The sequence below is a fragment of the Agelaius tricolor genome, unplaced genomic scaffold, assembly GCF_023055355.1.
Source record: "Agelaius tricolor isolate 1412-34295 unplaced genomic scaffold, bAgeTri1.0.p SCAF_12, whole genome shotgun sequence".
Lineage (NCBI taxonomy): Eukaryota > Metazoa > Chordata > Aves > Passeriformes > Icteridae > Agelaius > Agelaius tricolor.
The window spans coordinates 22,193,977-22,206,331 of NW_027269272.1; the positions used below are offsets into that span (position 1 = coordinate 22,193,977).

At 48.6% G+C, this 12,355-nt stretch overlaps 1 protein-coding gene across 5 annotated transcripts in view; it reads left to right on the top strand.

Annotated features, from left to right (window-relative positions):
- The window catches only part of TNIK (TRAF2 and NCK interacting kinase), a 150,786-nt gene that overhangs the window by 133,837 nt on the left and 4,594 nt on the right, over positions 1-12,355 (top strand). For all 5 annotated transcript variants that reach the window (XM_071438070.1, XM_071438072.1, XM_071438073.1 and 2 more), the window contains 8 exons: positions 1,518-1,644; positions 3,781-3,945; positions 6,823-6,937; positions 7,290-7,460; positions 8,118-8,261; positions 9,763-9,897; positions 10,139-10,239; positions 11,510-11,659. In XM_071438070.1, the coding sequence (XP_071294171.1) occupies positions 1,518-1,644; positions 3,781-3,945; positions 6,823-6,937; positions 7,290-7,460; positions 8,118-8,261; positions 9,763-9,897; positions 10,139-10,239; positions 11,510-11,659 (1,108 nt within the window). The remainder of the gene's footprint in view (positions 1-1,517; positions 1,645-3,780; positions 3,946-6,822; positions 6,938-7,289; positions 7,461-8,117; positions 8,262-9,762; positions 9,898-10,138; positions 10,240-11,509; positions 11,660-12,355) is intronic.

The following is a 12,355-nucleotide window of genomic DNA, read 5'->3' on the forward strand; positions in this document are numbered from 1 at the left end:
TCAGTGTTTTTCATTGGAAAGTGGGACCAAGAGAGATCACTTTTTGTCTTCTGCTGCACCCTCTGAGTGATCTTTGTGTAGCCCATGTTTAAACTTCCCTGGGTATCCTCCCTGAGCCCTGGCTGCTCTTCATTCCAGCTCTATCCAGGTCTCTTCTGCTGCAGGATAAACCAACCTATCCATTTTTGCTCTGTGGATAGGAGGGATTGTTTATTCCATCTATCTCTGGAGATAGCATTTCTCCATCTGAAGACTCTGATGACTCCCTTCATCTCCCTCTCCTTGAGCTGTGCAAGCCAGCTCTTGCCCATGGCCAGGGAATTCTTGCAGGATGACATGGCAACTGTGCACTGATGAAATTTGGGACCTCAGGGCTGCCTCAGCCATTCATTCACTGGCTGTACAGTCTCAAAATTAACATGACCTCCTCTGGCCCTGTTTTCTTATTTTAAAACTAATAACTGTGCTATTTTCTCATCCTTTGGTGAAAAGCTGATGGTAGGGAGGTGTTATCTCCTCACATGGAAGGTGCTGTAGGAGTCTGGTGGGCTGCTGTCTGGAGTGCCTTTGTGCTGCCTGTCCAGTTGTAGGTTTGATAGGATGCAGGCAAGGAGCCAGTCCCACCTCGGGGTCCCCAGGGCTCAGGTCCCACCCTGGACCAGTAACCCCATGATTAATCCGGGTTGTTTTGGCTTTTCACCGACTAGGCTCCCTCACAAGCCTCCAGGCCTGTTGGTGTGCACAGGAGTTCAAGGTTGTATTGCCTCACACCGCTGGAAGCAATTGGTCTGTGAGGCTTTTAAATGCAAAGTAATGGGTCTGATCATCCAGGGGTGCTTGTTGTTTGCTTGTGGATTTGCTCCAGTTATATTTAAGCAGCCAGGCTGCCAAGTGAAGTAATGGGGGCTGCTCAGCACCTGTGACATCCAATCTCAGGCAGTCCTAAAATTTAATAAATTCCAGCCCCCTTCTTCAAATGGGATCATGGAAATTTCAAAGTGAAACCACAGGTTAGGGCTACATTTTCACCTGGAAAACAGCAGAAAGCCACAGGACACAACTTGTCCTTCTGCCCACATCTTCTCCAGACCCCATCCCCTCCCTTATCATTTGCCATCAGACACTCTGGTGTTTCCTTTTCAGGGGTTGAGGTGGGAATTCAAGGGAGTAAATTTTGCTTTTCTGCAGCTTTTTTAGGTAGAAAAAAATTATATAAAGTAGAACAGGAGTGCCACTTCTTGTTACCTGTTCCTCAGTGCTCCTCTCAGGACACCTGGGGATAAGGAAGAGAATGGTCTCTCTTTGGTATCTGTCGTTTATCAACGTGACCCTGGCCCTGTATTCCTGGCAGCATCTATCATTTCCCCATAAACCTAAGTGGATGCATTTTTCTAACTTTTCTTCCTGTGAGATACAGAGCCTTACCCTTATTGAAATAATACTGTACTAGAGGAATTTTTTCACCTAGTTTAACAATGGGAATATTGACCGTTAATGCTTTTCCCCTCTGTCCCCAGACCCACAGGAATTCCTGGAAGCAACGAGCCGTACAACCTGGGAATGGTGACAACCCACGGGCTCGAGACTTCCCACGCAGATACGTTTAGCAATATTTCAAGGGAAGGGACTTTAATGGTGAGGGAGGTAAGTTGTAAAACAAACACTTCCATGGAGCATCTTCAGGAGGTTTTGCCCATGTAAGCACAAAAACTAACAGTGCTGTGTGTCCGGAACACAAAATGAGGAGTAAATTGTGCTCGTTAGCGCTCTCGTTAATGCAATTTACAGCTCGGAGCAAATGCGACAAGTGCAAATGTTTCTCAGAACTACAAACAGCAGTGAATGGCAGTGCCAGGGCACGGCGGGGAGGAGGCTCCTGCAAACGGCTCTGCTGTAACCCCACCACGGCTGCAGGCAGCAGGAGTTATCATCCATTATCACAGCATTCAGTGAATTCACTCGGAACTGGCCCAAAGTTTGCCCCTTTCTTCCCAGCCTTTGCCACTTGGGACTGTTGGAGCCGTGCAGTGTTTGTAGAGCACTTGGGGGCTTTCAGCAGAGGCTGGTGCTGTGGGAGGCCCTGGGCATCCCAGATGGATGTGAGCCCTCATCCCAGGGCTGTGGAGGTGAGGCAGTGGTGGGAGCAAGGCTGAGGGATGGTTCTGCAGCAGTGAGGCAGAGGAGGCGCCTTCAGTGGCTGTGGAAGATCTCCCTCGGTGTTTCTTGACTTCCCAGCTGCTGGAACGTTCTGGTGATGCTGGTGGAAGTGCAGATGGGTAGCTGGACTCCTGGACCCCTGGTGGTAGGGAACAGGGGAGTCACTCTCCCACCAGCACATCACGGGGGCATGGATGGGAGAGGAGAAGGAGGGAGGGGAGCTTGGAGTCTGCAATTGTACAGGATGGATGTTTAGATCACACAAGACTTGAGCTGCATTTTAGTTCTTAATCCCATTTATCTAATACCTTCACATACGAAGGAAAAGATAAATGCAAGTTTGAAAGAGAGGAATGAGTTGGCAAAAGAAGTCACAGCATGTTTGCTGCCTTTCTCCATCAGTTTTGGAGGGGGTGGTGATACAGTCCACCCCATCCTTCACTGGGATGGAGCTGTTCAGAGCAGGGATCCCCACAGCTCTGCACATCCCTAAATCAGGGAGGTTGCTGTGGGTGAGTGGGAGAACCAGGCCCTGTGTAACAGGCAGCTGTTCCTGAAATGAGCTTGTGTTCAGCATCACAGCAGTAAAACCCGTGCTGTGCCAGCAGGGCTGGATGGGAATTGGGATGCAGAAGGGTTTAAAAGGCATGGGCAAGAGAAGCAGCTGGGGAACCCCACTGGGAGGAGAAAGCATGATAAGAAATCCAAACTGCAGCCTTGTGCTGGGTGCTTACTATTTTTCCCCCCACACCACAGCCATCAGAGGATGGGCTCACTGAGGTCAGTGGGCTTTGGGCAAAGAGCTTTTCACTCTTTGGTGGGATGGCAAGGTGTGGTCCAAGGTGATGATAATGAGCAATCAAAAGATGAATGCCATCAGGACTAGTCAGGCTTGGTGGGCCCAGTTAAAGTTTCCACAAATCCCAGTATGTGGGTAAATCTCTGTAACAATCTCATTGATGTGCTCCAGGTAGCTGAGATCCATCAAAATGGCAAAATAAATTAGAGAGTAACTTCCCAGTACCTGCCTTGCCCAGGGAGGTGATGGAAAGGAAGGGGAACCCTGTGGAAACCCAAGGAACCTCCTGTGCAGGACGAGCTGCTGGTGGTTCTGCCCCTCCTCCCCCACTGCTGCTGCTGTTCACTGCTGGTTTGGGTCACAGAAACATGGGACAGGGCTGTGCTGGCACTTGCAGTCAGGCTGCTCTTTGCCATAGCTGTGCAAAGCTGTCCAGGCTAAGGCTGGCTGAGGGCTCAGGTTCTGCTGTCAGCAGTGGCCATGAGGGAGGAGAGCTGGCCATGGGGTTTGCACCCATGGGGCAAACGCAGAATCTGCCCTGCATTCCTCCTCTCCAACCAACAGTGACCAGGCCTCTCTCGCTGTTTCGTGGCTAATTACTCTGTATTGACTTTGTCATTAATCCTGTCTAATTCTCTGGAGTGGGGGGGTGGTTTGCTGCTTGCCAGGCTGCATGGGGATGGAACAGAGAGGGTCCTTCTCCTGCGCTTGCTCTGGGAACCGCGGGACTGCCGACAACTTCGTTTGGTTTGGTTTTTTTCTCTTCTTTTTCTCTTCCCTCCCCCCTCCCTTCTCCTTCTTCCTCATGCCTTGTGTCTCTGCAGACCTCTGGTGAAAAAAAGCGTTCTGGCCACGCAGCCAGCAATGGCTTTGCAGGTCACATCAATCTGCCTGACCTGGTGCAGCAAAGCCACTCGCCGGCGGGCACGCCGACCGAGGCCCTGGGGCGAGTCTCCACGCATGCGCAGGACATGGACTCGGTGCCTGAAGTAGGTGCTGGGGGGCTCCTCTTTCTCCTTTGCACTGCTTTTAAATCAAGTATTAACATCTCTGCCCCCTGATAGGCTCTTCTTCTTTCCCCCCTGCCTTTCTTGGCTCTTCCCTCTCTCTTTTCTGGTCCCCGTGGGTGAGTGTAGTGGAAATGCGAGGGAATCGGATGGGTTACTTCTACAGGGGTCTGTGGCTGATGGGAGAAGGATTTATTGGGTCTTTCAAGCCCACCAGCTGGAGTTCTGGTGGTGTGACACCAGTGCTGCCAACTGGTAAGAAAGCCCCATTTTTTTTTTGCACACTTGGATATAAAAGGAAGTGGTGAGAGCCAGTGATGCCATTAGCTTCAACTGGGCCCAGCTTCCATCTGTGCAACCTCTGATAATTATCATGACTGAAAAGGTTACCAAAAACCAAAGCCAACAAAATTCCAGATTGTTCTTCAGAGTAGAAGAAGCCTGCACACTTTCAGAGTCATGTGTTTCCTGTCATGGCAAAATATTTCTCTCTGGTAGGTGTTTTATGGGCACATGATTGAACATTAAAATTGAATAAAGTGTAAAAAGTCTTAGTACTGTGTGACAAATGTGTCACAAGATGTGACAAATAAACCAAGGGAATTGATGTGTCCAGCTTACCATCCTTAGCTGTGGGAACCAAACAGTTCATTTTTCTCATAGAAATTAACCCATTTAGTGCTAATTAAGCTATTGTATTTGATGTTTTTGTTTCATTTGGTAGGTTGTACATCAGAAGTTCTGCCATCCTATGTTCTTTCATAGAAATGGTGTTCTCACTCTATGGTGTACTTTTACTAGCAGTATAAAAATAAAAATTTCTTGGAATTGGGCATTGATAAAACGTAAGAACAGATGGTGCCTGACTTGACCTCAAGTTTTTATCTGTTTCCTCATTGGCATTAAAAGCAGGAATGAGAGAGTGGATCCTGAAAGTAACACCTTCCACAGTCATCCTGGGGCTGAAATGCAGCCTAGGATTGAGTTTAAATGTATTCATTTATAGAATATCAACCAAAAAGATCTTCTCCATTTCTAAAATTGTATTTTTAGAGTTGACTGAGCAGGGAGTGGGTGTGAGTGGAAACTTGGGGATTTTGTTCATGGGCTTCCAGGTGACTCATGCAAGCACAACCTCAGCCTGCAGCTTGATGCTCTTTGTAAGCCACCACACAGGTTTATAGGCTGTTGAACAGGACCTGGGGGAAGATGAAGTCTTAATATTTAAATATCAGCCTTGGAAGCTATTAAAATGTCATCTTCTGAGGAGAATAACTGAATATGAGCAAGGAAAAATGCTCAGTGCATTGGGATGAGGGGTTTCTTTGTAATTCATTTGCTGGAAAGCACCTGGCTCTCAGCTGGAAATCCCTGCAAAAACTGAAATCTTCTCTTCCTTAAATTGCTATTGTTTTATGGAAAAGACATTCAGCACAGGGAAAGAATCTGTGTATTTCTTGGATAGGAGACAAACACAAAGCAGAGGTATCTGTGCCCACAGCCTTCCCCGCTGCAGGCTGTTAACTCCTTCAGTTACCATGTTCAGTTTAGAAATCCATCCTGTTTCTATGGAAACAGCCAGGCTGTCAGGGAATAGGGCTGGGAGGGAGAAGCAGGATGCACAGCCTGATTTTGGCATGGATGCTGGCTCGCCCATGGATGCCAGCTCCAAAATGCTGGGAAAAGTCACGAGCCACGAAGCTGCTCCTACACCTGGTTTTTTGTGTCCTCAAATCCCTTTGTGGCCCACTGGAGGACAGGCACAGGCCCAGCCTGGTTTCAGTGGGGATGTGCCAGGAGGGTGGTGTTCCCCATGGCACCTCTCCCAGGCAGGGGGGACTTGTCCCCATGGCAGCTGTCACACAGGGACTGTGGAGCAGCCAGGGCTTGGTGACTGGGTGAAAGCTGAGGAAGATTTATTTCACAAGAAGGACAATGAATGTCCCAGAGAAGAAAAACATGAGCTGTAGTGGTGCTGCAGAGTGAGCTGGGTTTGCTGCTATTGCAGCTCTAAACTGAGCTCATCCATAAAGCGTGTCCTGGGTAAATGCTGGAGTAGGGAGGATAAGCTGCTCAAATAAGAGGGAATTCACGTCACTTTGACTCCAAAGACAAGGATTTCCTTTTGCTTGGAAGGAGGTCTTAGCCTCGTTTTCTGCCTTAAAGCAATGGTTTTAAAAAGAAAGCAGTGTGACACTGCAGTTTGTTCATCCCCAGATTCCCTCAGCAAAGTATTGGCTCTGACATTTCCTGTGATACCCTCAGGTTAAGTTTTGTTAACTTAGAAATGCCCCTTTCTGCAGTCCCACTTGAAGTGCTGGGGATAATTTAAAACTGTGCCAGGGCTGCCCCAGGCCAAGGCTTCACAGGGACTCCCAGCACCATCCTGCCAACCTCAGCAGGAATGGGAAAGTGGGAAAAGCAAACCCTCACCTGCCTGACATCCCAGAGAAGGTTTAAGGCATGTGTGTGACATGCAGAGAAGTAAACAGGTGGATTGATGATCTTAAAGGTCTGCTCCAGTCTAAATGATTCTGTGATTCTGGGTTGGATTTTACCTGCCTTGGCTTCTGCCTCTGGCCCTGTGGTTTCTCTGCTGACTGTCCTCATGGCTGTGCTTCTGCCTGTGAGGAGAGAGCAGAGCCAGGCCCTGCTCCTCCCATTTTCTGTTGCTCACAAACACTCAGAAATCCAATTTAATGTTTGCTTCTGATTAGTTATGGAGAGGAGGAGCAGATGTGCATCGAGGGCTCAAAAAGGGCACTGCAGAGGCAGGCACCATTTGCTAATTAGAAAGTCTTAGATGTACACAGGTGTTATTTCTGTGCACTGAGCCCTCTCTTGCTCTTCATTTTCCAGTATGGTATGGGAAGTAGCACCAAAGCCTCTTTCACCCCCTTTGTGGACACCAGAGTGTATCAGACCTCACCTACCGATGAAGATGAAGATGAGGATGAAGAGTCATCTGCTAATCGTAAGAGCCAGTGTGGCCAGTTTGAGATGGGAGGGAAAGCAGCTCAGGGATCCTAAATAACCCCAGTGAACTCTCACATTTCACTCACTCCAGACATAGCTGCTGTCTGTATCCTTGCCCTCTCCAGCTCCCATCCAGCTTCTTCTCCCCCCCAGCAAAATGCCCCCAGGAAGATCTGGGAGGAAACAGGGAGCAGCAGAAATCCACCCTGCTGTCTGCTTGGGCAGACTTAGATCTGCTAACACAGCAATGACTCTCCCATGGAGAAATAAACCAAATATTGTCATTCTGTCCCAAAAAAGAGGTGACAGAGCATTTAACCTCTCCCTGTCCTGCTGTGTTGCCTTGCCAGCCCTGTTCACCAGCGAGCTGCTGAGGCAGGAGCAGGCCAAGCTGAACGAGGCGCGCAAGATCTCGGTGGTGAACGTGAACCCCACCAACATCCGCCCGCACAGCGACACCCCCGAGATCCGCAAGTACAAGAAGCGCTTCAACTCTGAGATCCTCTGTGCTGCTCTCTGGGGTAAGCTCCAGGCACAGCTCCCTGTGGCTCCCAGGTGTGTGGGAATGTGTGGGAATGTGCCTCTGCCTCTGCTTGGCCCCTTCTCTGTGGTGCTGTTCACAGGGGTCCCAGCATGAGGGAAGAGACGAGGATCTGACTCCATGATTCAGAAGGCTGATTTATTATTTTATGATATATATATTATATTAAAACCATATTAAAAGATTAGAAGAAGGGATTTCATCAGAAGGCTAGCAAGCAAGAAGAAAGAATGGAATGATAACAAAATCCTGTGACTGACCGAGACAGTCCGGACAGCCAGACTGTGATTGGCCATTAATTAGAAACAACCACACGAGACCAATCACAGATGCACCTGTTGCATTCCACAGCAGCAGATAACCATTGTTTACATTTTGTTCCTGAGGCCTCTCAGCTTCTCAGGAGAAAAATCCTAGCAAAGGGGTTTTTCAGAAAATATCATGGCTGCACTCCTCCATGCCCCAAGGGTCGCGTCCCCGCACGCTGCAGAGTGACCCTTCCTGTCCATGGGAAGGTCCCAGCCTCAGCTGGGTCAGTCACACTTCTGGTGGCAGCAGAGATGAGCTCAGGGTGTTGTCCTTGGGAGCAGCCATGGCTCCTGGCACCCATGGCTCTCTGCTCTGCTCTCCTCTCCAGGTGTGAATCTGCTGGTGGGCACGGAGAATGGCCTGATGCTGCTGGACCGCAGCGGGCAGGGCAAGGTCTACAACCTCATCAACAGGCGGCGCTTCCAGCAGATGGACGTCCTCGAGGGCCTCAACGTCCTCGTGACAATATCAGGTGCTCCTCTCGTGCTTTCACCCTGGCACTCACCTGCTGGGCCTTGTACAAGCCCTGAGTGGTCCCAGCTCAGACAGAACCTGCTCACTGGTGTCTGAGGGAAGCTCCCAGGGGAGCTGGAGGTGGTTTATTCTGGAATCAAATCAGTTTAATCTGCTTTCAGCAGTTTGCTTCCTTCACCTGCTGACTGCACTTCAGTCTCCTTGAGCAGGAAGGGGAGGTGCAGGGTACAGGCAGGTGGCCCAGCAGAGGAGACAGTCCCAGCTTGAGGGGACAGAGAGCTCTGTTTGGCTCTGGCTGAGGGAGCCCTGCTCCATGGCTTTGGATTTCCAACTCAGACCACAGATGTGGTTGGGCTGTCCCAAGCATTGTGAGGGCCACAGGCTTTGCACTGTCCCCGTGTTTAGCTGGGAGCTCCAGAGTGCTCATATCAGGCTCATGGGGTGATTTCTGGCAAAAAACCCCAAAACCTCTGTAGTGCAGTCTCTGAGGAGAGCATCCAGCATCCTCCTGCAAGCAGCCCTGAGGAGCACATAGGTGACAACCAGGGCAGAGCCTTCTCCTGCTGATACCTGTCCAACAAAGCTCACAGAGGGCAGCAAGAGAAGTGCTCATGAGGAAATTGATAGCATCTTTTTGTTTCCTTTCTGGCCTCACTCTGCATTCACCTGCAAATTCCTGCTCCCCCCATTCAGCCAGAGCTCCAAATTCACTGCTCCATCCTTTACCTGCTCTGCAGCTCCCCTGTGGTTTTGGGATCCAGCTGTAGGGATAAGGGGTTTAGTACAGCTATGGGAATGGGAATAGCACCAAACTCCAGGATGATGCTGAGAATGAGTCCTGGGGACTTGTGGAGCTGACAGGGTCTATCCTTTGGGTCTCATCTCACCAGGCTCAGTGTGAGCTCTGTCCTGTCCCTGTCATGGGGGCTCTGCAGACACAGGGATTTTGCAGCCTTGTCACAGCCATCCAAGAGCAGGCAGCAGTGCAGAAATTTGGCAGCCCCTCAGCATTGCAGAACCCAGGCTTGCTGTTAGCAGTGCCTGTCGCAGGCCAAGGAGCTCCTATCTCATCTCCAGGGTGGAGTTAATGTTGTATGAAGGAGAGGGAAGGAAAGAAGTGAGGTAGCTGAGTGGCTGTATAAGCTCTGAGCTGTAGGAGGGTTGGGGCCACTGCCCCACTGAGCCCCACTGTCCCTCTGTGAGCACTGATTTATAGGAAAAGGAATATTTCCAGCCTGTGGGAAGAAAAAGCCTGGTTTTTCCAGTATCTGCCTGCAGCCTGCAAGACAGAGCTCTGGGCTTCACTTCCCATATATTTCTTCCCAAAGAAAAATCTCAACACAACAACTAAATTACTATTTTCAATTACTATTTTTATTACTTTTATCATTAAATGGACTTAAATTCTATCATGTTGTGACTGAAAATAAGCACTGAAACCTCAGGATGGTCCATGCAAACGTGCTCTGCTCTGACAGGGACATTTCCTTTGCCAACAGGAAAGAAGAACAAGCTGCGTGTGTATTACCTGTCCTGGCTGAGAAACAGGATTCTACACAATGACCCTGAGGTGGAGAAGAAGCAGGGCTGGATCACAGTTGGGGACCTGGAGGGATGCATCCACTACAAAGTTGGTGAGTGGAAAAAAATGTCTGAAGAGATGTGGTTTTGTTCTCTGGTCTTAGGTCTGACCTGACAATTTGATATTAAAAGTATGGGTAGACCATAGCCACAAGTAAATTTGGAATTCATCTTTATGCATTAGGTGGACTCTGTGTAATGAGAACCAACAGAAGGATGGCCTGAGAAGCTGTTCCTGGAGGTTTGTTGGAAAGAGAGTGAATGTTTTTAAAATTGGGTTTGTTTTTATTTTAGTGAAATATGAAAGAATCAAGTTCTTGGTGATTGCCTTAAAGAACGCTGTAGAGATCTACGCTTGGGCTCCTAAACCATATCACAAGTTTATGGCATTTAAGGTATGTTTGTCTTTTACACTCTGTAATTGTAAATACATGAGGTCTCTGTACTCTGCAGAGCAGAAAAGCATCTTGCCTATGTAGCTAAGCTCCTCAGGATGCCTGGCAGGCACGGGAGATGGGATCCTTGCTGGCTGAAGAGATTGGATATGTTCTGCTTACAGCCAACAATGAAATGTTATTATTAGTTTATGCTAGCAGGCTTTACTTGAGGAATTTGCAGAAAGCTAATCAAATGCATATGAGTAAAATTGAGTTGGGGATTTTGGTGAGTGCTTTTTGTGAGGTTTTTGTGTTTGGTGGTTTTTTTTCCCCTCTAACTAATTTTTAACATGCAGTACAAAAATAGGCTGGCATGATTTTCTCTTTTCATTTTGCAAGGTCCTCTCCCCTTCTGCAATTTGGATTCTGTTTCAAGACAAAAAGTTTGGGAGAGTGACCCACTCTTTCTCTTTTTTCCTCTCTTTTCACCTGCCTGGGTTTCCTCAGTGAGACCTTCCTCCTCTCCAACCTGCCAGTGGGGATTTTGTGCTTATTCCTTCAGAGCACTTTTCATCCCAAGCTCTGTGCAGAGAAGAGTCACAAGGGCAATGCCTTGTGGAGATGTTCATGCTGAGTAATCACATTTTACATCTTTCCAACACACGTGGACTTACGCAGTATTAGGTCACATTTGCTTTTTCTGAACAGAAGCCAGAGTAAATGGGCTCAGTGGCATGGAGAGCTCAGCAGCATCAAAATGGTCTGGGATCCAGCTTCCCACAGGTGTTTGTGTCACTCTCCTGCTGAGCACCTAAGCCATGGTGCTTGATCTGGACATGGCTGGGGGTTGGTCCCAGCCTTGCTGCAGAGGTTAGATGGAGCAGGGATAAGTAGGTCTTTGCTAAACTGACTCATTTCAGCTGCCCAAAGCAGAGCAGTGATCTCTGCCAAGACAGGAGGTGGGTGGTCACGGATCTCTGCTGAGAGAGTCTGAACACACATTCATGTAAAATTGAGCTGTCTCCTTCCTTTAGAGACCAAATCCTTGTGTTAGCCTCAGGCTCCTGTGAGAGAGAGCTGGGCTTGGCAAGGGTGGGCACTTATCTGCTGGGATGACTGAATACCCTCTGAGGCATCTGACAGGGGAACAGAGAGGCAGGAGTATAAATAACCATGTATTTAGTAGGAAACAAACACAGTCAAACAAATATGATTTCAAAAGCGTATCAGGCTGCTGCAATGGGGATTTGTTGGTTTTCTGTGATGCTCATGGAAGGGATTATAAAAGTCTTTTGCAGATCTCCAGCACAAGCCGTTGCTCGTGGATCTCACTGTAGAAGAAGGTCAGAGGCTGAAGGTTATCTTTGGATCCCACACTGGTTTCCACGTGATTGATGTAGATTCTGGGAACTCCTATGATATCTATATACCATCTCACGTGAGTGCCTGGCAGTGCTGCTGCCTGAGGAACATGGGTCACCAGTGAGGGTTGGGCAGGCTCCCCGGGGCTCACAAGTGGGGACCAGTGATGGGTGTGACATTCCCCAGTGCTGCACTCACTCAAAGAGGACTCAGGGCTGCCACATACTTCATGCTCATCTGCACAGGCTGTTTCTGTCCTCATGCAGGAGCAGTAAAGTTTAAAGTAAAGGTTTTTTTATGTCCCACAAAAAGGACAATCTGTCTGTACACTGGATGGAGCAGTAACGGAGCTCTCTGTAGGATTTTCTTGTTGGGTCATTTAAACTCCATCTATACTGTTGGCCCACAGTAAACTGGTCAAGGAGAAACTGTGTCACTAAGGAAATGTAGGAATTGTTGCATCTGATCCAAGCAGCAGTCTCCTCTGTGAGAACTGGCAAGAGCAGAGGGAGAAATACTGGGACAGTTTGGGATGGTTTTGTGTCGTCTTAGCTATGGAAGGGCAGACGTGGGTGGAAAGTCAGTGCAGCTGCCCTTGGAGCTAGAGGGTGATTGCTAAAAAATAGAATATTTCCTCCCTAGGGCTGCCTGTAAAACTCTGAGTTGATTTACCTTGATTTGAACTGGTGATGGATTCATTGGCTCAGTCTCTTGTTTGTGTTCCAGCCAAGTGTCAGCCATCAGTCTTGGGGGCGTGTATGTTGTGATCTGT